At 41.0% G+C, this 26,575-nt stretch overlaps 1 protein-coding gene across 5 annotated transcripts in view; it reads right to left on the bottom strand.

Annotated features, from left to right (window-relative positions):
* The window catches only part of Pbx1 (PBX homeobox 1), a 302,933-nt gene that overhangs the window by 64,983 nt on the left and 211,375 nt on the right, over positions 1-26,575 (bottom strand). For all 5 annotated transcript variants that reach the window (XM_063253589.1, XM_063253590.1, XM_003468637.5 and 2 more), the window contains 4 exons: positions 24,487-24,731; positions 17,911-18,101; positions 10,601-10,736; positions 6,047-6,206 (listed from right to left, as the gene is read on the bottom strand). In XM_063253589.1, the coding sequence (XP_063109659.1) occupies positions 6,047-6,206; positions 10,601-10,736; positions 17,911-18,101; positions 24,487-24,731 (732 nt within the window). The remainder of the gene's footprint in view (positions 1-6,046; positions 6,207-10,600; positions 10,737-17,910; positions 18,102-24,486; positions 24,732-26,575) is intronic.

The raw sequence follows: 26,575 nt of genomic DNA, 5'->3' as shown, positions 1-26,575 counted from the left end.
AGGAGAGGACAAAGAGTCAATGTCACACACTAGGGCTGGCCCTGGTATATCCTGACATTCTTGATTTCTGCAAAGAATGGCAAGTTCCTGGCTGAATGGCAGGAGCCCAGGGAGCCGTGAGGATTATACGAACACATGAGAATGATCTACTCTTCCCTGCTGTCAGTATAGAGAAGGACAAAACTGACAAATGGGACAGGAATTCTCAAGCAGACATGAAATATGAGATGCTGCTTACAATAATGAGAATAATTTCTAAAGTGGACCTGAAGAGGGACAGGGAGTCACTGTTTTCACATCCCAGGGATGGAGGCTTCGTCCACAGAGTCAGTCTTTAGATCCACCCTGGTACTACCCAGGCTCCACTGGCTCCACTGTGGTGAACCTCCTCCCAATCTCAACTTAAACCCAAGGGCCAGCAAAAGCTTAATATTATTCGGAAGACATCGTGCAGCTCAGCGCATTAGGAAAGAAAGCTCAACGTGCAAGGTTTGGTTAAAACATGACGTTAGCCTGGAAAAGAAGAGACCTCAGGGACCCAGGTCAGTTGCATTCTTTATTTTAAACCCTACACTTAAATAGTGGTCTCGCCCTGGTATTCTGAGACAGCCATCATCAGTGGGGAATCGCCCAATCATGACTCATGCCTTAGCTGTGACACTTGCTTTGCTTCCTCCAAGATAAGGATCTGAGTTCTCTTAGAGACTTGCCCTGCTTCCCAGGGAGAGCTGCATATAAATGGGAGAAGTCTATTCCATAAAGGACTACTTAACAAGTGATGCTAAACTTTGCTTCTGTGCGTGGGATTTTCACCTATATGTAAAGCACTAGCTAACCACTGTACTATATAAAACTGATCCTCCGTCTAGCTAGCACCACATTCCTATTTTCCCAGAAAATAGGCAATGAAGAAGTGCTCTCTTCAGGGAGACAGGGGAGTAGCTCAAGCATCAACCAAAGGACTGTGACATTTTCATAGCTCTGCAAAAGATCCTGTCTCATCTGGCATACACTGTTTTTCTCATTAACTTATCTAAAAGAAATTAGAACAGTGGAATCTTAGCAGAGTGGGCATAAGAGTTGTCCAGCTGTGGCTTATATTCAGTGACATGAAGGCTTTGACCCAGAGCTTCCTGTTATTAACATGGTGCAAATCTCTGAAAGTATCCAGTCAACCTATGGATGAGGCATGGGGTAGCACAGGTCCCACTCTCTTGTTAATATGATACCCAGGACTCTAAGTACTGGTTACATCTCCCTCAAATCTCTTTTGTAATCACAGAGATAATACCTAAATAATGCAAGCCATTGCAGTAAGTATCACAATACATGCTTGTACTTAGATGTCATCAGAAACAAGATCCCAAATTACAATTGTTTTTACATCATCAGACTTCTTTCTACCCACCCCTATGAGAGCTAAGTTCAAGGCTCGGGTTCTTTCTTTCCCCCACAAATACCATTCAATAAATACACGCACTGTATGCTTTGCTGATGGTTTATTGGCAACCAACACACAAACTGAGAAGTGGGAGAAACTCCCACAGGGCTACACAATGCCAAGTAACATGGCATTTGTGGAACCATGAAGGCATGGAATGTGCCATTTACAAGATGTACACTGCAATTGACACAGATGATTTAAAAATATATGTGCATGATAAACTGCAAATATGTCTGGCTGTCCAATGTACATGGATAAATATGTGCATATAAATGTACTTCATGTAAAGATGCATTTGTATCAGGAAAGTGATCGCCAAAATAGTCCCTTGTGCTCTTGGCTGTGCTGTTTCAGCATTTCACTGCCTCTGTACACCCACGTACAACACTACCATGGATTCCGACTCTCTAATGAGTATCTAGAGGCAGTGATTACACTGAAGGAAAAGAGCAGGTGCCACTAGAAAACAATTAAGCAGGGAGAAGACCACACAAAAAATCTAAACAAGGGGGCAGCCACAATCTCTATCCAGCAAAGGAAGTTGGAAGGAACTTATCACGGACCAGACAGGTTCCTAAGAGCACAGCACCCTGACAAAAAATGAATGGACTCTCATGGAGGTGCTGTGAATTCTCCAACAGCTGATAAAGTTATCTGGCTTGCTGACTGGGAATCTCATATGCAGGATGCTGTGGAGTAATCAGCAATCGCTAGAATTACAGTGTAAGGTGCTTTTGAATGTTTAAAAGATCTGAATTTAGCTTAAGAATGGAGGCTGCAGAGATATCCAGGACATGTAGAGAGACACATCTATACTCAACCAGACATAAAAGAAATAAAGGACTACTTAGGATTCTAATTCATTTGCTTGGGCAGTGTCATGATGTGAAAATATGCTAACACCCATTTTCTCAAAGATTGCATTCCTACTTTAAAGAATCCTTAGAAAAGGTTATTTTATTCCAAAAAAAAAAAAAGAACAAAATAAACCAAAAAATCCCCTAAACCCCACTAATCTCATAACCTTCTATTCAAAGAATAATAATAATATACAAACCTAAAATAATAACAGTAAAGCCCATAGCAGGGTTTCTCAACCTTGGTACTACTGACATTTAGATCAAGTAATTCTTTGGTGTGGGAATATTTTATTTTATGCACTGTAGGAAGGTTGCCACATGCCCTATGCTCTTCTCTATCCACCATTTCCTTCCAAAATTATCACAACTAAAAATGTCTACAGGTAGTATTGCATGTCTCTGGGGTTCAAATTTGCCCCCAGAAGAGAATCAACGGCCTAGAACAAGAATGGATTTACTTTTCTCTCGTAAGAACCTCTAAGTATTTTCAAGTAATGTTTTATTATTTCTCTCCGAGCATGCAATTTTTATAAAGCAGCATAATGGCAGATAATTGCCTTAATTTCTCCAGATAGATGATGTTACCAGTACAATGAGAATGAGCTCCTATCCATTTGGAGGCACAAAAGATAGATCCTCTTCACCAGATGCAAGTTTAGTTATGTTTCATGGTTGCTTCTAAGAAAGGGCCCTCATTTTCCTAAAGTCTCTATTCATGCTTTGATATTTCATCAAAACAAGAGATTGAAGATACATTACTCCAGGTCTCTGTAACTCTAAGTCTCTTCTGAATAAGCATGTATGTTTGCCTCAACTGGTCTCCAGTTTTGCCTTCTTTATTCACAACTCAACTTTCCTTCCTTTGATTTGCCTTTCCCCCCATCTGTCTTGCTCAACTCTGCTATGAAGCAGCCTGAATGTCCCTAAATGCTTGTCAATCCCTCAGAGGTCCTAGTCCCCTACGATCTTTATGAAATATGCTTAAAGAAAAGGAGACAAAGGTAAATTTTAACAAATGGGAATGTTTAGAAGTGCCCTAAGTAAAGGTTCTGCTGACCCCAGAGAGAAGCCTCTGGAGAGATTATTTCCTTACAGCAGAAATGAGCATTTAAATGTGATAAAGTTTCTGGGAAAAACTCTTGCCTCAGTGTTGAGGGTACAGAAAGTTGCTTGGAACTGGGAGAGGTGTGCACACTTGGAATCTCAGCACTGGGAAGCCAAGGCAGCAAGATCTCAAGTTCAAGCCCAGCCTAGAAATTTAGTGACTTAGGGAAAGACCCTGCCTTGCAATAAAATTCAAAAAGAACTGAAGATAAAGCTCAGTGTCTTGAGTTCAGTTCCCAGAATTGAAAAAGTAAAATAAAATAAAAATTTCTTGGTTACAGAACTCTGAACTTCAATTTTATCAAAATATATTTTCACATGTTAACCTGTTGTTTAAAATTTGTGCCAGGCACGGTGACACATGTCTGCAATCCCAATCCTTGGAAAGTTGAGACAGGAGGATGACTTGTAAGTTTGAAATCAGCCTGGTCTACATAGCACATTCAAGGCCATTTTCAAGTGCATAGCGAGACCCTGCTTCAAAATCAAAAACAACCTAACTAAGTATTAAAAGCCAATATAACAAAATATACCTGCTACATAAAAACTGGAACACATCACTTTATCTGTGTATTGATTTGGGTACAGATCGGAATAAAATAGAGAAAAGCACATTTGTAACTTTTTCTATTAGGACACTACTTTTAGAATCTCACATGACTGCACATGTACACTGGCATTTTCTTTGGTCTCTACGATAAACACTACAAAGGGTTCCTCTGAGGGCTATTTCCAACAACTTAGGCGCAAATGGAAGGTTTAGCTCAAATTTTCTGTAATAACTTACTTTGTGCTCAGAATAGTCACATGAAGTTGAAGGCACCGGAAAAATTCCTTAGAAAACTAGTCACCGGCTGGCCTTCAGTAAGAGCCCACATAATTTTGAAATAGGGATTTAAATGCTTACTTTTCTCTTTTTAAGGGCTTTAGGAAAGAATTAATAGTTACGGATTTAGTAATGAAGGGAGTCCACAGGGCCCTTCTAGGGACCAGTCATAAATCATCTAAGCCATCTGCGATGCAGATATATCAGGGACAGGGAAAAAGTCATTTTGATATCTGTTTTGCATTATGATAACCTTTGCAAGAGTGTTGAGTGCATTTTTTGCTAATGTTGACAGAACTGTACTTCTTCCAAAGAGACAAGTGAAAATGTCTGCCTCACAGCGCAGTTCAACTTGCGTTGTTGGGTCTGAAATGCTTAATAATTGACCAGATGGAGAAGAAGGAAACTCCCTGGTTATTGAACCAGTTAGCCTTGACCCTTTGTCAATCACACCAGCATGGGGAAAGAAGAGAACAAAACAAAAGCTTCAAAAAGCAAATATGCTTCTCAGAGGAACTCAAGCAGCAGAGCTGGAAAACAGAAAACCAGACTAAAATTTACATTGTTTTACCGTGTTCATGTTTACAAAACCCAGTACACCTTTCATGCCTGATTCCATTTAAACAAAAGGGATACGAGGACTGTACGGCTCAGTGATTTGGAGAAAGTTATGATAAATCAGTGCCTCTAAAAGCTCACAGATGAGACAGTATTAGTGTGTGGAGTCCTACACGTTTCCAATAATAAGCCACCTTATGACAGAAAGAGGACTTGTTTTAGTGGACAAACAGACTTTGGGGTCAAAGATACCAAGTACTCTAAGAAGTACTAGAAATTAGATTTGCAATCATATTAAAATTAAATAAATTTAAATTTGTTATAATTTTATTAATACCATCACTGTTCTTATATGTGCACTCAACAGCTAAAATCAGCACAACTTGTTCAGTGTGGGTAGTACCATAATCTGATATTAAAACTTATTTAATAAGAAAACATTTGTTTCTCTTTTATCAAAAATGAAGGAAAAGCATACCATTTTCTCATTGCATACAAATATTAAAGTTATATTTTATGCATAAGTGAATTTTTTCACTGTGGAAATTCAAAACTGATGGCCCAAGGCATTCCCAAAAATATATTATGTCCTGACTAATCTCTAGAATTAGTGACACAATGCATATTCACTAAAATAAAAAATAAAACCTACTACTATGTAGCACACAACTGATAGTATGACATGAAAACTGGAATCTGAACTAATGACTGGTAATTTCCTATGTAGTTTACACAAGGAAAATCAATATAATAAAGAATAACCATTCAAAATAATATACAGAAATAATTATAGCCTGGCTTTGAAGATCAGAATTTGCTAATAATATTGCTAGAAGAAATATTACAGCATTGAATGCATGCTAACAGGTGACTCAGATATTATGTGGTGAGAACAGCAAAACAGACAAAATTTTATGAAAAAGACTAAATGGCTGAACTCCAAGGAAATACCTCAATCTTAAATTTATTTTATTTACTGGAGTCTCCGTGTTTAAAGGCATGATCAAAATCAAGCACTATACCTCTGCCTCAGTGTAAGCAGATACAATAATGAAAACAAATTCCTAGACAACACCATCCTGGAAACAGTATAAAATATCGTTTTTGGCTATGAAAGGAAAACCCAAAGGGGTATCTACAATACAAGGATAATTAGATACATAAACAACCAATCAAAACTTCAGAATTAAAACCCAAACCCAGTGTAAGAACAAAAATGGAGAATAATCCCCCAAAATCAAAGAAAAAACTAACCAGCTGAGTTGGGAGTGGAGGGTGAGTTAGCTTGGCTTCCATGGGCTGACACATTGGTAGCAGTGACAGCCGTTTTGGCAGCATAAATATTGGCTTCCTCTTGAAATTTACCTATGTTCTTCTTGTACCGGATTCGCTTATTTCCAAACCAATTTGATACCTACAGCAGTTTAAGAGAAAATAAGAAACTTAACATTTCATTCTTTACAAACATTGCAGTAAGAAAAGAAGGGTTTACAATAGGGAAGAAGAGGTACATGAATGGGTCTTATCCTTATCCTGCTGCTGGTTCTGCAGCATCAGTTAAGAGATCTGAAATAAGAGCTTTATGACAGCTTTGAACAGAACAACATAGATGGAGATTCTCTTGTTTAATAGAACCAAAATCTAGTAAAAACACTGTGGTAAAGAATTTTCCTATGGAAGATCCACTCATTTAAGCCAGGACTTTTTAAATTCAAAGCAAGCATTTTAAATTTGCTTACCACTTAATTTATGACACTAAAATAAACATACCAGGAGAAATGCCTGTTTCTTATCAATGCTAAAGCTGACTTAGCACAATTAAAATACACAGACCTTTAAATATCCATATAAATCTATATTAACATATGGGTGCTTTCATGCATAAATTAATTTCAATTTTTCAAAAGTTTAAATAACTTTAATATGGACTCATTCTTAGCTGCAGGTGTTACAGACTTCAGGATCAATACAATTGCATCCAACATATTTCACCCAATAGTTCGTGCAAAGCTCGGTGTTATGAATATAAGGAAAAGCCAAAACACACATTGCTTATTTCTTTGGATTTCAGGCTTTAAATGTTAAAGCCAATATACACAATAACCCTAATTTATTTGCATTTGTTAATTTGTATCCTTCATGTGGCTCCCAGCAGCTGTCCTGGTTTGATTTGGGACCTCTGCTCCTTTCATACAAAGACCTCGGCTAGAAACAAGAGAAGACATAGTCAAATTCAAGTTGACTCCTATAATTCTCGCCTTGGGGAGGAAAGTTTTATACCCCATATTCCATATGTGAGTTTTGAACCAAAATGCTGTGTTTTGTATATAATTATAAAACAAACTAAATTTGGTGAGGGAAAAGTGAATTGAACACACATGGATCATGGCTTGCAGACAATTTATGTTCATCCTTTCCCCATCAAATGGAAGATGAAAAAATCCTTGCAAAACCACTTTTTAAAAAAATTCATTGAAAAGTTAAAATACCTTATAAAGCCAGCCTTCACAGTGTATGCAATTTGGGTGATAGCAAAAGTACTAGGACTTAGTTATAAAATGAAATTTTATCATGGAGATACTAGTAAATGAGAGAAAAAATTCAAGATGCTTTAGTGTAGATTCAGAAAAAAAGTTAAGCTGAAGGAGTTTATCTCAGGATCACTGTATATGCAATTTCACTTTGAAATTCACACTTTTCTTGATTTTACCTCCACTATTCACTTCAGTCAATCATGGCTATCATTGCTTCTTGAGTCATAAGTGAATAGGAAGAGAGGAAAACAAGAAGGAGATTTTTCAGAGTAACTGGAAGAAAAGATGAGGGTAGTTCATTCTCATTAATTGGCTAATCGGTCAGTAGTCACAGACTAAGAACTGAGTATGTGTTTGGCACTAGGGATGTACACAAGACACAGTGTGAGCCCCAAAGAATCATGGATTTTTTGGGCAGGGTTTGATTCCCATTATGAACTTGCAAAGTTCCGTGAGTCTATGGTAGAGCCACTGTGAAGTCCAGCTAGAGATAGGACTTCTCATGTCCTATCTGGATAGTCAAGTAGAGGGATGGACATTTGCAGCTTTGCATGAACACATCAGTGTGTCTGAAAGTCAAGTTCTCATGGGTAGCTTTTGAAAAATGTTTCTGGTTCCCACTCTCAGAGACTGTGATCTAGGACTCTGTCGTGAGTCCACAGAGCTTACACTTATTTCTCACATGCTCCCAGGCATAGGTGACGGCTCGTACTTTGAGGAGCCCTGTTGTGGAAGGATTCTTTACAAGTCTAGGGAGAGTGTAGTTATTAGTACAGCTCACACAGACTTGGGTGTATGAGCATATTTTTGTTTTGGGCCAGGGAGTAATCAATAGTTTTCAGTAGATTACAATAGAATGTGTGACCACCAAAGAATGTCAAAGGACCACTGGTTAGCTTATGTAGAGATAAGAACTAAAGAAAGAATAAAAATAGTTGTAGATAGGTAGAGAGTAGACTCTCTAAGAAGACAGGGCAAGAGTTGCCTAAGAAAAGAAGAGGGGACTTAGAGGAAATCAAGGTAGGTTTTTTAAGAAAAAAAGAGCGGTTATTTACAAAGACAAGAAAGACAGTAAGTAATTCCCTTCATAGATAAGAAAACTTGGGAGCATATTTAATATATGATACAACCAATTAGCATTTGTAGATGAGACAATGAATATTCTCCAAATCAACAAAAATATGCTCATATGTTCAAGTCCACGTGAAATGCATCCAATAATTACATTCTGCCTAGAATTTCCAGTTGACCTTTCTCAAAAATGTGTCCCTAACATAACGTTGGTTCTATGAATCATACTATATTGTGTCCCACGAGGACTCGTTTGGCAACAGTGGGGCAAATCGTTGCTCTTAGAAGGTGGGGGATGAGCTGATGGGGAAGCCTTGGGGTGGGTGGAGGAAAGAATCAGTGATATGGTGGGTAAATAATTACTGTATCAAATGAAATATGCACAAGAATTTCTGTAACAAAAAATAGTAAAGGTTGTTAGAAAGGTTTACTTCTTCTTCTTCTTTTTTTTTTTTAAGTAGTACTGGGGATGTTTTTTCCAGGCTCTTTTTATTTTTTATTTTGAGTCAGGGTCCCACGAAAATTTTTATCGAGCTGTAATATAAGTTAGCTTCTGGGGCTAAGTTACTGCTGTATTTTCTCACTTTTAGAAGGATCTGAAATTCTGAACCTCAGAATTGGCATTCTAAAAGTAGTGATTTAATTCTACTCTAGAAGCAGAAGATCCCAGAAACTTAGGGGTGCAGCTCAGGGTTAGATCATTTTCCTAGTGTGGACAATGCCTGGGGTTCAATCCTCAGCACCAGGTAAGAAAAAACAAACAATAAAAACAGCATTGAAGATTATATAACTAGTGTACTGATTTGTAAAATTTAAGCCATTCTTCAAACATGCAGAAAATCATTAAAAAGCATCATTAACCCTTATTTTTCCTTTTATTTCATTCATTCATTCTTTTCATTCTATTTCTTTTCTTTCTGTCTTTTTTTTTTTGGTAAACAGAGGTCTGGATTCAGACAAGAATGGATATTGTCTTAGGGGTGTGGAACTAGATTATTTGAGTTTGACTGTTGATTTCTGTTTTCCTGAAACTGCCAAGTTTGGAAATGACCCTCAGTGAGAGGTCAAAGAGGTCTGAGGAGGAGTGCCTGGGTTAAAAAGGAGTCTGTTCATTCTGTCTTATCCAGGAAAATTTTTGCAAGAATGATTAGCGATCCTTTTCTTATAAATATGTTTTGGGGTGCCCTTTTCTATTTTGACTGGACCCTATTTTGCTTAGCTAAGTACGGGTTGATCGATCTCCCTACTGGGAGTAACAGAGTTAGGACTTAACTCAAGCAAGGATGGACAGACTTGGTTTATAAAGAACAGCATTTACTGGGTTTGAAAAATATTTAGTGAAGTTTCTCCCCTGAGTAGACTTCTTCTGCTCTCCTCCATTGTCATCCCTTAATGGAAACACTGGCACAATTAGTTACAAGTGATGTAATTTTGAGAAAAACTGACAGATTTCAGTCTTCTTACTAAAGGTCTCAATGAGAGACCAGGATTGATACGTAAAGGTCACACTAAGTAAGACGTTTAGATGGACCTTTGGAGTAGAAAAACAGATGTACTATTGCTTACTTATCTACTTCACATTAATGTTGAAGACTCTAGGTCTATAAAAATTTTATACCATGTACATTTCCACTCAGCAGGTACCAGCTACAGTTAATGTATTTTGGGGGGGAAGGAGACCCTTGGTGACACTTTGTGCAACCATTCCAGGGCAATAATGAAATGTTAAAATTTCTTCATCCTGTAGGTTACAGAGTAAGCACATTAAGAAATGACATTTAATTCTCTTTCCTTTAAGGACAAAGAATGACTGGTTTCATTCACCCGTTCTTAATGTTAGTGAGTAAAAAATGGACTAAGGAAGGAAGGAATTGACTAAATTTCAGAAATAGTAGGAGAAATACAGATGGTTTTCTAAGTACATGGAAAGAAACTCCACCTATTTGACGCAAGGAGTGCTCAGGGGAGGAACTTTATTCCTGTTTTTGCACTGGCTTCTTCTATGATTCTCTCCCCGCTGGTGGGTCCTTTCACATTTTTAGGTACTTACCTTGCAGTTCTCTTACACACATCACGGGCTTCTCTCACTGTCTTAACCTCTTTAGCTAACAGAACTTCAAAGACACAGGTGTTCAGTAAAGCAAGATCACCAAGAACACCTACTATGCAGACTGCAGGCTGGGTCTTTCGAGGGGTTACTGACCTGGGAGACCGTGATGCCACACTTCTTGGCTAGCTCCTCTTTGGCTTCCTCACTGGGGTAAGGGTTGCTGAGATGGGAATAAAAATACTCATTCAGGATCTCCGTTGCTTGCTTGTTGAAATTCCGTCTCTTCCGCCTCCATAAAGAGAAAGGAAAGGAAACAACAAAAAAGTTTGCATTAAATAAATACAAGGGAGAGAAAAGGATCAATTTCTGTGAGAGGACACATTTTTGGGCAAAAGATGAATAACAGATTTGCCAACAAGGGCCAGACACTGAAACCATGAAAGGCATTTGGTCAGTACTGCAGTGTGCACCAGAGGGAAGAATGACGATACACAAGATCCGGGCCATCTTGGTTTTGAATCATGGGTCAACTGGGTATCAGCAGAGTTATTTGGGTTGCTTATCTAAGCTTCACCTTCTTCAATTAAAAAATGACCTGGAGGGATATATTCTTATCTCTGGTTCTTCTTTTTTTCTCTCTGCTTCCTGGTGTCCCTCTGCATCCTGTTCCTCCTTTGGGGTATGGAAATCACGGACTGAAACCCTGAACCTAAGTAAACCTCTCCTCCTTTAAGTTGTAGGTGTCAGGTATTTTGTTGCCATGCTGGAAAAGTGACTAAAACACAATTCTTCCTTTGATGTCATAGCAATCAATTCAAGTGGTTCACATCTGGGACTAGTGAGGTAGACAGGCTTATTCCTATTTACAGCTGAAAAGCCCCATTCAAAGGTCACTTAGCTGGTATGTTGTTGGAGAGCCAAGATGTTAATTCAGGTCTGCCTGACTCTGAAACCCAATCTCTTCCTTCTACATGAATTGGCTGCTGGCACAGAGATGCTGCAGCCGCAAGTTAAAAATAAGTTATCATTTTCTCTCCATTCTCTCCTCATATAAATGGATGCAACATTTTAAAAAGGCATCTGGGAAGAGGGCAATGAACTGAGTGAAATTAACCCCCTGGCTGCCTGACCTCCTTCAAAAGGAGAAAAAGAGGCCCTGCTTATGCAGCAACAGCTGCTAAAGGGTAGAACAAAAGCCCATGGAAATCTTTTTCAAATACAGGTTGCCAAAAGGAAGAAGACTACTTTTCAAATAAAAGCATGTTCTGCCTATAAAAAACAGTGTTAATTAAACTAATTTCAAGTGAGAATCACTTTATTGCTTCTTTCCAGCTCAGGCCTGTGGATAGCCTGGGCAGCTGCTGGGGGACTCCGGGTTCATGGCGGATTCGGTTGGCTCTCCTTGAAGTCCTGGGGCCTTCATCTTCAAATTATCTCTATTAGCACTATTGTCTTCCTTGCTTTTATCAAATGCTTTTTCTCATGGAAAAAGATTTCCAGAACATCTCTGGCTATGCCAGAATACAGAATTTCCCAATTTACCCAACAGAAAGCACGGATGGCCTTGCTATATAGGAAATTCAGCTAATATTGTATTTTCAGGGTCCCACTTGGATTAATTAACACAATAAAGTACCTGATTTTACCGGATGAACACCATCTGTCCACAGGTATTAACCACATCTGTCCAGATTATGCCAAGCCCAAGCCACTCTCCCAAATCATGCTGAGTTTCTGGGTCACCCAGCATCAGAAATTGGACAGATTGGATTAAAAGGCCCAAGTAAAAAGTAGGCATGTGTTAAGAGCTCTTGCATGATGGGAATTTGAGGAAGATAGCCAAGTGGCTGATGCTGGTCTTTATATAACCTTTGGTGGCTGCTTCTTTGCCTGAGAAAGACAGTTGTTTTAGGCCTGGGGATATGGACCCAAAGGCTCCCCTTATTGTGAGAGTCTCCGTTTATTCATATGGTTGTTTGCATTAGCATTACAGTGTATTTTTTGGGACTCTTCCAACTGAACTCCAAGGAAGCCTCTCTGGGGTGAGTGGGGATGGTGCAGACAGCTGTTCCTGGCTCTCTCCGTGTTGTGATGCTCACTCTTCCCTGAGTGGTCTCATCCACTTTGATGGATATGCTTATCATCTCTTTCAGTAGCCATCTCAACCTATGGCCTTTGACGTTGTAGGATCGGGATATTTTTAGAATTTAGAGTTTAAGATCATATAGGCCATTTAAGCTCAAGCTAACTGAGATACCTGATTTCTTGGCATAACTTGAAGTAAGTTAACATTTGTGATTTCAAGCCAATCAGACCCTTAGAGAGTGTCTCAGTATTTAATGTAAGAAAAGTAGATATTGAATAAATATTACTAGATAAATAGAATACTTTAGGGAAAGCTATCTTTTGGATCATAAGGTCACAGGGCACATTTTTCATGAAAGACTTGTAACAGCGAGAGACGGAGGCATCACAGACTTCTACCCCTAACTACCACTGTGTCAGCGCCTGCACTAATCCTCCTCCTGAAAGCCGTTGCAGACGCCAGGCAGCCACAGGCAAACTGCTTCCAAAACCAACATGGCCTTTCCCCCAAATCAGCACATACTGCTGCATGACACCAGCACAGAAACCATGCATAGTGGTTTCCAATTTGTTCATTCAGTGACTCAGTCCGGTAGCTGAGTGTCTGATTTGTGGCACAAAAGAGAGGTGATTTTTAACATCTCTGGTATTATCCTCATCAGATAACTGACCGCAGAGAAAGCTCTGCCAGTACTGTCCTGTCACATCTCTGTCTTTTCTCTCCTCCCACGCCTGTCACCACTAGTTCTGAAGTGGGTTTGGATGAACCAGTTGCTGTCTTGAGGTCCAGGAGCACCTTCTGGGACAAGGGACGGTGCTGTACCTGTGTCACAAATATAGTAGCTATTAGCACACGTGTAGCTGCAGAACGGAGTTCTGAAGTATAGTGTTATGTGTTAGAATTTGATATTTTAATTAATCTAAATATAGAATCAAATAGCTATATAATAAGCAGTATAACTCTAGACTGACGCTTTCTGGTAATGGTGCCCACGCAGCCCAGGTATGGGACACCACAGAAAGCAAAAAATGTCTACAATGACCTCCTATTTTGCTCTGCTACATGATATACAAATATTCACCTTCAAATGAGAAGGTTTTCTTGAATATTTGCATAACACAAGAAGGTATTTCATACTTAAGCTCTCTAGCTCCATGCTGGGGATTACAGGCTGAAGCGATAGTTTGCTGCAGGTTTTTGTTGACCCAGCTCATGTTCGGAGGAATCACTAGAGCCATCCTCTTAAAGCATGAATCCACTCACGGGATGATGATGAACAGAACAATAGATAATCTAGTAATCGTTATTATTGGGCCTGAATCACAGCATGAATACTATGTGCCAAACATTATACCAAGTTTGTTTTTCAGACACTGCTGTTTATTTCTGTTTGCAGAGTTACTCCTGTTCTATAGATACAGAAACTGAGTGTTTGGGGGCAGGATGAGCCACTTAGCATCAGGACTGTGGAAAGAATCTGAATCTAATGATAGGGCTTATCTAGTATTTTCCAACACTCTCTCCCTGAGTGGTTCTGAGAATTTCGTTAGTTTATCAGAGCAGATTCCAAATCCTCACTGGTAAAGCTAAGGCTTTTCAGCGATCCATCCTATTTCCTAGGTCTATGCTCTGCACATTTTTCCCAATCCATGTCATATGGACTATGATCCATGTCATAGTTATGCACTAACCATGGCTGTCACGCTCCCCTAGCTCTTCACTCCTGTTTCCAACATGGCACTTGTCACAAGTTTATATATAGCTCCCAACTCAACAGCAAATTCCACAAGGGTGGGAGCTGTGTCTCACCTGTATTTGAAACCTTTGTATCTAATCGAGAGTAAGCACTCAGGTAAGTAGTGCTTATCAAACTTGAATTAAGTTGTGCTACTTTGCTTCTTATCCCTTTATTACTTGGTTAATGTCTTGCTCTTCTGGAATTCAGTATGATCTGGCCTCCCCTCGGATCTGCTGTGCTTCCGGTGGGATTGGCTGATGAATGTACTTAAGAGTGTGGCAGCCACTTTTCTGGGCATTTGTAAGATTGCCTTTTTGTCCCATGAGATGATGAACTCTGAAGGCTGAACCTGTGTTTATAAATATTTTTGTCATCTCTGTCAGTCCTAGTGGGTAACAGAGCATCTGGCCGATACTACGGGCTCAATTTGATATATAAATAGGTCTAAATTCATTGTCATTTGATTAGAACATACTGGATTCCTTTTTCTTTTTTTTTTCCCTTGTCATTCTCTCCTTTGGTAATTCATTTTATCTAATCTCTATCTGTATAAAGTGCCAAAGCAGATTTCTCATCATTGCTTATGTTATTATTGTTGTTTCTAACAAAATGTCACAGAAAAAATTCATTAAACCTTTTGCTTGAAAATCATTTAGAGTGTTTAAAAATATCTCTCCTACCCTTTAAGAAAACTTTTGTAATTTTGAAAAAACTTACCGAGCAGACGGCACCATGCTTGGGGCACAGCAGTAAGATGACAGATACTGAATAAATAAGGGAATGAATGAGTGAATTTTTAAGTTGCACCTTTTGGCACAGCTAATATATGGAAGAAAAAGGACACGAGCTGTGTAAGATACACCTCAGCCAAGTGCTTGGCCAGGAACTGTGCTGGGTGAAATGCTAATGTCCCCAACCCTGGTATGTGCATATTCCTCTGCTACTGCCTAGAGTGGCAAACACAACTGTCTATTAGATTACTAATACAATTAAATTACTAATCAATTCACTTTGAGTGAATAAAAAAGGAGACTTGGTTAAAGAGAGTCTCCCATATCCACAAAGAAAAGAAGCAGAACACTTGTGCCACAGAGGAGGACAGGCTCCAGGCTCCTGCAACAGGGATTCTCAGACCAGGAATCTTCAGGAACCATCTTCTACCAGCAAACAGGAACCTTCAAAGGATCCTGAGCTTCAGATGCCATCCCGACCTCTGCAGACACCTTGATCGCAGCTGTGAGGATGCTAGAGCGGAAGACCTGGCTGAGCCAGACCCAAACCACTGACTGATAGAAACTGGGAAATACACCTGTGAGCTAATCCACTCCATAGCAATGGAAAGCTAATAGAAAGCATGTTATACAACAAAGGAGTTAACAAGCAATTCTACAAACTTAAGACTAATCTTTTTACTAAATCAAGTCCTCTTTATATTTTATTTGTCTTCCATCAAGTTTTTCTTCTTCTTTTGGATGACCACAGACGTATGCTGCGCACATACCCCACAGACCCTACCCATCAGACGTATGCTGTAGGGCAGCATGTGAGTGCCCACAGTGAGTACTGTATCTTTTTTTACTACATTTTGCTTGGCTCTCTCTTCCAATTATAGCTAGTGACATAAAAGAAATGATGTGAATTTTCCAATCAGGAAGTCTAGGCAAACATTTGTTTGTGAGCTGGGAAAGCCATTTGCTCAGCCTTGGGCTGGCATTTGGGGTGATGTTGTTTTGTGGATAATAAATAGAGCCACAGAATAAAATGATAATAACAATGACAGTAGGTCAATTGTTTCAGTTTCGGATCTTGGCTCAGGCACAATGATTCAAAGTTTGCAAGTAAAGCAAGACAGAGACCCTGTCTTACAGAGATTATTCCTCTGGTGCCAACTGGGACAATCCAGGCTGAGGCTGGTGGAAATGAAAGGAACGGTGTACAAAGCTTGCCCCTCCTCAGATGCCTTTTAGAATCTGACCTTCAGCGGGGCACAGCAGAATTACTGCAAGAAGAAATCTAACAAGACAAAGATTCTGCTCCATCTTTCTTACCAATTACATTCTTGAAAAGAACTCAGCCTGGACCCAAATTTTCTTTTCTTTTTTCTTTTTCACTATCTGCCAACATAAATACCAACTCCAGCATTTTAACTAAGGCAGGGAGTTTCCATGGGAATGTGAGCAACACATGCACCGTGGTAGTAGCTGCAGCACAAAGAAGGACCCGGGGTGAGGACCTACCTGCGCTTGGCACTGTGGGGAAGGGTGTGTGTTAAAGAACCCAGGCTAGCAGCAGCTCCTGGGGGGAGGAAGAGGTACAGACGGTCCGTCTGTAGGGGGATCTTGGCCACACCCGCTCCATACACAGCCGAGAAAAACTGTCTTTGCTTTCACTTCTCTTGACTTTACGAAAGTCTAGTGGCGAGAGATACATTTTACTTGCTGGCAAGTTTATTTTGCATTCCATATAACCCAAAATACTTCGAATAAAAGAGACCTTAGGAGAATGCCAGGAGCTTGAAGAGGTCCGTCAACTGCAAAGACTATACTGGTGAAGGGAAAGAAATAAAATGTAGGTAGGATACATGATTCGGGGAGGGGAAAATCCAACAGGAATGGGGAACCTTTCTGTCTGACTGAAAAGGGCATAAATGGTATACTGATCTTGACAGCAAATATTCTATGTAAAATTCACAGATTAAGATTATTTTCAGCAATGGAAATAATGACTGATGGTCTATGCATTCGTAAGAGAAGACTAATTTGAGATGAACTGTAGATTCCGCATATCCACACTCTGTGAGAGATGGGTCTACTGGATCTATCATCAAAGTTTTTTCTAGAGATTAAAAAATACGATTATCACCTTCTTTCAGGCTTGGTATCAGAAGCAAAAAGAATCTGAAGGATTGGCATGTATCAATTGGTCTACAGAGTAAGGGAAGCAGAACTGGTGACTTGTTCTTTGTTCTCAGCTCTTTTGATTTTTAAAAGGACCTTTCTGTCCATGTTTTCTTTAACTGAATGCTTTGAACGCTTAAGTAAAGTCATGAGTTACAATGTCAGACAGAAAACACCAGAGAAACTAAACCCATGCCAGACCACCTCGAAGCTCCTCTATGTCCAAGAGACCCTGCCTTTCTCCTCTGCAGTACTTCTCAAACTATGACTATGGAGCGTGACAATCTATTAACAAGTCCTCCTTCAGTTACTGTATATACACTGTGTCTTTATATCCTGTGAGAAGGATCCTAGCTTTCAAACAAACAGAAATGACCCACTTGGAGAAAGTGTGTCACTACAGCCCGTGAGGACAAACAGTGGACCAACGCGGAGCATGAAATGCACTTCTAAGAGAAGCACTTGGCACTCTGAGAACAAAGATCCTGCTTCCTTTAGCGCTTTCTTGCTGTTTACCCAGTTGGTAGCAATAGGGACAAAACTGTCACCAAACACGTACTCCCTGGCGGAGTTCTATCTCAGAGCTTACTTTTTCCAAGTCCAGAACCATGATCCAGGCTCATATTGGCTCCACAGCCAATCTGACAAAATTGGAGCCTGCAGAGAGGGCCAGCTCATGGGCTGCAACCGCAGACAGGTCAGTGATTCTACGGGACACAGGGCAGCCCTGCCAGGGACTCACCGCGCATCTAGAAACCGGGAGCGCAGGATCATGACGGCCTCGCAAGTGCTCTGCTTCAGCTGCATTTGGATGGAGCTGAACTTGCGGTGGATGATGCTGACCATGCGCTCGATTTCCTTCGGGGAGATGGGCCTGGTCCGGCTTTGCTCTCGCAGGAGATTCATCACGTGGGTGGTGAACTCATTGCACGCCTGCAGGGACAAGATCACAAACACGGGACTGACTGAGGACCCGCGGCTTCATATGCATCAGGCCTGTGGTGTGAGGCTGGGTAAGTTTGTCTGGAAACTTGTACAAATGTTTTTTTTTTTTTTTTTGTCTTTTTCGTTTTTATCGGTACCAGGGATCGAACTCACGACTGCCTGCTTGCAAGGCAGGCGCTTATGTCGCTGAGCTAAATCCCCAGCCCCTGAAACTTGTACAAATGAAGAAAACTAGGCAGGTTTATGGTATTTTGCCAACATACGTGACCAGAATAAATGACTGCTTTAAATTTCCTGTTGTCCAAGTTTTAGTCATCATTTCGATTTCTTTCAAGGGAAAAATATTTAATTACTTAAGCTCCTCACACTACTTCCTGCAATGATTTTACCATAGTGAAAGGCAAGAACAAAAAAATTCTAGTATAGAATATACTTCTCCACTTTTTGCCCCAAAGTTAACAGCAAAGAAAGTTGAGATTGGACAACTCATTAGTTTTCTACGTTACTCAATATCTGTGCTATGGTAAAGATTGCAAATATTTAATTTAGGGATGTATACACAGCCACAAGAGTTTGGAATCATGGAATTAAGAGCTTTGATAATTCTTCTAGGAGATTTCTCATCAACTTATTTTTATTTAGCTTTCTGGATTTATTTAAAGAACCCCTCCTGTAGCAACCTTAAGTAGATCTGGTATGTCTATAACACAAAGACAATCTGTCTCCAGAGATCTCATAAAACAGTATCAAAACATGATTTAGAAGGTCTGGGAACTATTTTTTTTGGGCTGCACACCAACATACTATGGTACTAGTTCTGGACATAAAGCTGGAAATCAGATTTCCTTATATTACAGTTGGGAAAAGTGCAGCCCAGGAAGATGAAGGGATTTTTCCTGTGGCACAGCATAAGCAAGAGAAACAGAAGCAGGGCATGAATGCCTCGTGTGATAAGCCAGGGACACTGGAGCGTCTACATGCGCCTCTGAAAACCACTACCCTTTTCCTGTAACTATTACTTAGCAGCTGTAGTCTGGTTTCTTTCTCCAAACATTCAATAAAATATCTATTCACAGATTAACTCGCAGCAATGCTGTAAAACTGTATTAGATTTGTAATGAAAAAGGCAAGACGATGCATTGAGAATTGAAGAGCTAAGGGCTCGAAAGGCTCCAACTTAATATTAACGGCAGAAACACGCTCATTATTGACAATATTGCATTGTGGTTGTTTTTATAGCACGAAGTCCCTTCCTATGTCAATAACACTGTAATAGCTGTGCACATCACTGATTATTTATCTAAGAAATCCTTTGGAGTCAGGTGGTCAAAGGTTGGCAGGCAGATGCATCCACTGGGCTGTCTCTGAGCTGGATAGAGGCAGCTCGCTGAGACTGGCCTCCATAGACACTGGGACAAATTCTTTCATTATCCTATGCCACAATTTATTCATTTGAGAGGACATAGTTCTAACACTTTAGCACATCTAACGGTGGTACCCACGCTCTTGTGCATAATGACCTGTGAATGGTGAAAGCCACTCCCACAGACACAGCAGAGGGACTGGGTAAGAACACAGAAGCCTTAGTCTCTGCCTCCGGCACTCATGAGGCAACAGGATCTCCAAAATTCCTTAATATTTCTGTGCCTATTTTTCCTTATTTTTGAAACAGGAAAGACAATTCGTATCTTGTAGGATGCAGTAGTGATGAAATGAATTACTATATGTCTGTCTGGCCACATAAATTCATGTCATAATTATGGCTTCACAATATAGAGAACTTAGGTGGGCTGGGCTGTAGATTAGTGGTAAAGTACTTGGCTGGCATACAGGATGCCCTGGGTTCAGTCCTCAGCACTATTAAAAAAGCAAAGAATATAGATACAGATAGATATATACTATATTTTGTGGCCTACTCAGAAAAGTGCTACAGAAACCCACAATTTTTACTGCCCCAAGATGTGTACAAGAAAGAGAGGGAACCAAAACCTGGCGTCAAGAGAGCTGAGAGTCTGAGGCCACAGGATGGAGCCTGAGGCCACAGCACTGAGCAAGCGTCTCTGCCACTCTTCTAGCTCAAGACGACGTCCTGCTGGGCTGCAGCCTCCCTACCTCCACAGGGCTCCAAGGAGGAGGGGCTGGATGCCAGGAGTTGTTGTCAAGAGTGCCAGCTTTCAGCCGGGAAGCCACTGCTCGGCTACTAATCATGTGCTTCATTACGGTGAGTAAAAATGCAATATCTGATGTTTAGTCAGGGCATTTTGTCCCGGGGCTCTTTCTGCTCTGCAATACACAGACAGCAGAGTCCTCTCACCCACTGCTGAGCCGGAGCAAAGCAGCTGTGAAACAGCTGCTCAGGAACACACCACAGAGAGCAACGAGTTCCAAGTCCAGTTTAGATGGATAGAATGTAAGGATCCAGATTTCCCAGAACCTGGCCCTCCCGCAGCTCTTCTCCGTTCCCCCATGCTGGGCACTGTCAGGAGCTCAGCGGCTCACTTTCACCAGGCCTTCACAGTGGGACAGGAAGGGGAATATTCAGCGGTGCAATCATCAAGCAAGCAGGAGCCTCCCAGGTGCAGATTTGTGTGCTGTAGACTCTCAGGAGAGTGGCCTCTAAGGCTCAAGCTGCTTCCACAGGGCAGAGTGATTTGCACAAGGGTGTTCTGGGAAACAACAAACTAAAGGGACACCCTTGCAGAGAACCACAGGAGGCCCCAGGTATTAAGCTGCTAAGCTTATGGCTTGCAATCTCTATCAGTCCTTTTCCTTTAGGCTTCCAATGGATTTGGATGCCAATCACATCAATGAAAAGAAAAGGAAGCTGAGCGTTCTCTTTGCTGTGCACCAAATAAACCCAGCTCAGTTCCACACTAGATATTTAGCTCCAGTGGCATTTTTTATAAATGCTCAAGAACCTTGCAAAGCTACAAGAAGCTGATTTTTATAAATAGTCCATGGAATAAAATTCCGGTTCCTGACATTGGAGTTCGATCTATTAGAATACTGGGGCTCTTAACTACCGTGGCTACCCCTATGACCGGATGCAAAGGTGTTTTACCAATCTCATTTAATGGAGAAAACAATTTTCTTCTTTTCTTTTTAATGAAAGTCTCTGGAAGCTTCTTTATTGAGTAAACCATAGGATGAAACGCAAGGGAGTCGAGCAGATTGCTGTGGAGTGTTGTGTCGAGTAAGCTCTGATAGCTAATTATTGTGTGTTTGGCTGCAGCTTCCACAGCAAAAATAAAACAAAAACAGACAAAAGCAGCAGATTCGACTGGTAAACACTCAATCTGATAATTTCATATAACTACTTTGAAAAGAAGAGTGACATTTCATTGACTGGGTTTTTTTTTTTTTTTTTTTGGTTTTTTTTTTACTTTTAAAAATGCCCCCGCAAGGAATTGCTAAAGTGGACACATCTCTCAGACAAACCAACTCAGAAAAGGTTAATAGGACCATATCCCTATGATCTGCTATTTATTATAATTAACGACATAACTAACTTTAATCAATTAATCAGCATCAGAATGTGCTAAACAGTATTTACTCCCTCACTAAAAAATGCCCATATAAGTAAGGAAATGAAGCTTTAGCATAGTCTAAACATGATAAGTACAGATTACTACTATCACATTTCCATAATTTACTCTGTACTAACAAAAGTTTTCTGTGAGTTCCCAATTTCTAACATCTTTGTTATTTAGAACAAGTAAGTAGCCACAAAAAGTTTCTGAACAGAACATTTCTATCGCTAACTTAACTTAGGTGCCAGAAAACTAGCCCAGAGAGGAGACAGAGAGGACAAGCTGGGCCCTTTGGTGTCTACAGATTTCCATACTCTGTTTTGTTTTTCTTTTTTAAATCAATCAAGCGTAAGTTCCAGGAAGAGCCCTTGAGCTACAGGTCAAAAGCCTTATTTTATGGCAAACTCTGCCCCTCATTAGATGCATGATCTTGGTCTCCATGTGGTCACCTGGATGAAAATATAGACAATGACAGTACCGGTCCTGGGTACCAATCTATAAAATTGCCTTGAGGAGCAATTGCAATTGCATTGGCCATGGTAGTTTGTCATTGGGAACATGCTTTTAAAATGTATGTTGTTATCAGAATTTTCACTCATTTTGGATGAGGGCTGAGGAGTGGTAAAGTGATCTCAGTCAAGAACACAGTCAGTTCTGGGTGGGGGGCGGTTGTTGGCATCCTGAGGTTAGAACAAAGCCAGTTTTCAATCACTTCAACCTAACACCTATTCTAGTTTTGTGAATGGGAGAAGTCATGTCCTGGGGTCCTCCTTAGCCGTTCTTATTAGCCTGCAGTTAACACGGGTAGTGTATCTAGATTGAAAGAAACCAAGAGGTCAGAAAAGAATCTTCCAAGGAAATATTCCTCTAAGTCTTCTAAAGCTTTTAAGTCAGGGCAGACTGCAAATTCCAACCCACTGATCCTGGTGAAAGAAATTGTAATGGTTCAGTCAGCTAAGCCCGGGCTCCCCCAGAATCTGGGAATTAGCTATGAGGGCCGACACCAAATCAAGACCATTTGTTCCTTCCCAAGAAAGCAAAGGATGATGAATCCTGGGTTCCGACCACAGCTTGCTTTCATTTCCTCTCTCCACCCTCTCTACACCTCGTCTGACACTTGGACTTCATCATGCTTGGCTTTATGCTTCCCTAACCTAGAGGAGGGAATTTTGTGGAAAACTGTATCTCAAAAGTAGAGAGGAGTGTAATAATGAGACATCTTTCACTTTAAATTTCAAAGTGCCTATTTCTGTTTTAAAATTTAAATTTGCTATTAAGTTTGCATTTGCCTTCTTCCTGGAGAGTCAGAAATGGATACTGAGGATGATTTTCTACTTTTTGCTTTTTCTCTTTGCTTTTTAGATTCATAAAAAATAAGGAAAAGAAAAACAGTCTGATGAAAGGAAGTTCAGTAGAACTCTAGGACTATGTTGGATACAAAGAGGTGACAACAAACATATTTGTTAGGTAAATAGTGACAGGAATGACTAATGTTAAGGGGATCGTAATACAGTGGTACTGCTCATAGTAACCAGCGAAAAAAGTATTGATGTATAGATTTGTACACGTTGGGGAACAGGCGGGGGATTCCACACGTGTACAAAGGAGCAATGTTATATTATGTTCCCTTATTTATTACTTGGTAATTTATAGCCTTTCTTATATTTCCCTTCGTTTGCTCTTTAAAACCTTGATCTCAAATTCACAGTTCTTTGTCATGCACTCTCAGGTTTTGTATAGAGTATGCAGAGCCCGTGGGTCCCGTGAAATGTCAGTGGAGTGGCAGGATTGCAGTACAATCTTGTCTGACTCCAGGAATGTCCTGAGATTCCTCACTTTTCTGATGGAGGAAGTATATATCATATCTCATTTCATGTATTACACAAAAAGGAGAACATGTTTGGCTTTCAACTGAACTGAGCTTGGGGAGAGAGGTACTTTAAGGCCAAGTTTTAACACCCCTTTCTATAAGATTCTATGGGTATTGGGGCTGGGGATTTAGCTCAGTGGCTTAAGCACCTGCTTGGCAAGCGCAAGGTCATGAGTTCAATCCCCGGTATCCCCCCCCAAAAAAAGATTCTATGGGTATCCAGAAGAAAAATCCTCTAAAATAAGGAATAAACAAGGGCCCCAAATCTCCCACAGATCAGTTTCCTATAGATCAGGCGGTAACCTACTACTGACCTATGGGAGATGAATAAAATACACCATTTTAAAAATATTTATTGTAGGGCCATGAGTTTGAAACTTGCCTGGGCTACATAGTGAGCTCAGTGCCAGCCTGAATCTATGTAGTGAGACTGTGTCTCACAAAATTATGGTAAAAAACACATTGCTATTTGTCCCCCTCAAAATACTTTAGCTGCAACGGTGCAACTAAAGACACCCAGAAGAAGGCTTCCAGAAGTGTCTTGGCAAGTGGCAAAAACCATGGGCTAAGCACGTTCAAAGTGGGGACAGGTGCATTCAAAGTGAGGAGAAGTGTTTTTTAAGAGGGGTTAATGACAACTGTGTTTTATTATAATACATTTTTTTGTAAAATTTAAACGTTCACCGTATGTGTCAATCCCACTTCACAGATGGCCTGTAAAGCCTCCGTACACCAAGTTTCACAGGCAAAGGCTCCAGGGTTCCTCAGATTGCCTGTGTTTCTCAAGAATCATCACTTACACCTTCACAAGTTTTAATGCATCTATCTCCACTGAATGCCTGGGGTTTTAACAGCTGACACGGGAGCCTGGCTGACCTAAGCTTGGCCAAAGCAGGAGGAGCCTTTGACAGGCTCCAGCGTGATGCCTCCTGCAGCCTTTCCTGAAGCACCCATGAGGGCTGTGCTTCTTTACCTGCTCGTACTTCTCCAGCTCCGTGTGGTAGATTTGTCTGATCTGGGAGAGTTTGGCTCTGTAATCGGAATGCTCCACTGAGTTGTCGGACCCGGCTCCTCCGGAAGCTGCTGCTGCTGCAGCTGCAGCGGCCGAGCCCCCGCCCTTCTCGGGGCCCGCTACGCCCTCCGCCAGCAGCATGTTGTCCAAGCGCATCAGCTGCGGGTCCGTGGGCTCCTCCTCCTGGGCTCCCCGGATACTCAACACTGCAGGAAATGACATAGAGAAAGAAAAGTCAGGATGGTGACGCAAGAGAAAAAAGTTAACAAAATATATAAAACACCAATCGTGCCACATGGCTAAACAAACCTCCAATTAAGTGCAATATGGCATTTAAGGAGCCAAGAAAGGACCGAGAAAGAACCGCGAAGGTGAAAAAATGGAAGCACCTAAAACAAAATAAGCCATACCAAGTGCTGTTGCAACAGCGAGCACAAAGAGTCTAGAGTTTAACAGATACAGAGTTTCATCTCAGGAAGATGAAGGAGTTCGAGAGATGCAGGGGATGCTGGTTATGCAATCATGTGAACATACTTGGCGCTCCTGAGTTATACACTTAGGGGTGGTCAAAACGAAGTTGGGCACGTTGGCACTGCCTGTAAACCTAGCACCCTGGGCAGATTAGGCCAGAAGATTGCAAGCTTGAGTCCAACCTGAGCATCCTAACAACTCAGTGAGAGCTTGTCTGGAAATAAAAAGCACTGGGGATGTAGCCCAGGGTGGCCCTGGATGCGTGGGATCCCTAGTGTGTGCAAATCTACAGACATCAGTTTTTCTTTCCCTTACTTTTTATGAATCTAAAAAGCAAAGAGAGAAAAAGCCAAGGTAGAACAACCTCCTGCATAGTCCATTTCTGACACTCCAGGCTCTGCCCCCCAAAAGTCAAAATGATACATTTTATAATTATAAAAATTTAAGGTACAAACATTAATTATAATTGAGTATTTTTTGTTTTGATCCTTAAACTGTCGATTTCAACAAAACAATTTTCTTTTTCATGTCTAAATTAAGATTTCTGTTGAGTTTGTCCTTTTACACTCACTTTCTTTGTAATGTTTGCTGTATCTGTATTTTCATTTCCAAAATCATCCAAGCTAGCTAAAAGCCCAATAGTGGAATGAAATCATAACACATTTTCCTGGGGTTTAGTGACAGTGTAAAGAGATCTAGTATGTAAGGGAAGTGTCCCAGGACTGTGACTGGTGCGCTCCAGGGGAGGCGGTCTCTGTCTCCTGGGAAGCCAGGGTGCTTCCAGGGATCCGGAGAAGCCAGTGCTGTGGTACCCAGACCGGTGTGCTCTTGATCAGGATTCTCAGGCCAAGATAGGGCCATTTTTTTTTTTTTATTAAAGCACCGCAACCTTGAAGGATGGAATGGGGTGTAACTTGGGCCTGAAGATCAGCAGAAATGTGAAGCAGTCATTTTTTACTACCTGCATACCAGCTGCCACAAAATAAATCACTCATCCAAATCCAGTTTCGTTGTCAGCAGCTAAGTCATGGTTGAAAGGGAACAAGAAGAGGATCCTTCAATTAAAAAAAAAAAAAAAAAACACTGAAGAGAAGAGTGGATAAGGTAGGAAAGGTGGGAAGGGGGTACAGGCAGAGGGGACAGAGTGCGGGTCCCCAGTCAAGATGGAGGTGCCAGTGGGATGGATCCAGAGCTTTCCTGGGGGTGGACCTGGAGAATTCCTGGGGGAAGGGGCCACCGCCTGCTGTGTCCTAGACTGCGCTGGGACCAGGCTGTGACAGGAAGGTGGACTGAGCTTAGGAGGAAGGGAAATCTAGGTGCCCAGGGCATTCGGACAGGCAGTAGCAGCTTCTGCACTGCACCTGCCTTCTGTCAGGCAGTGGCCGTGGAAGTTGTTCCAAGGAAATTCCAGGTCCTGCTCCAGAAAACATGCCACCATGGCTCTCAGGAAAGACACAGCATGGAGTGCACTGTGCCGAATGGGGCCGTCAGCTATGAGCCAAAAGGAGAAAAGGCACAGGGAGAGACCACGTGAGTCTCTAAAGAAGTGAGAAAAGATGGGAGAGGAAGGAAGGTGCAG

Source organism: Cavia porcellus, unplaced genomic scaffold (assembly GCF_034190915.1).
Source record: "Cavia porcellus strain 051 isolate PalLab524CR breed Dunkin Hartley unplaced genomic scaffold, mCavPor4.1 scaffold_7, whole genome shotgun sequence".
Lineage (NCBI taxonomy): Eukaryota > Metazoa > Chordata > Mammalia > Rodentia > Caviidae > Cavia > Cavia porcellus.
The sequence above is the reverse complement of the archived record's forward strand: the minus strand, read 5'-3'. Positions and strand labels throughout refer to the sequence as shown.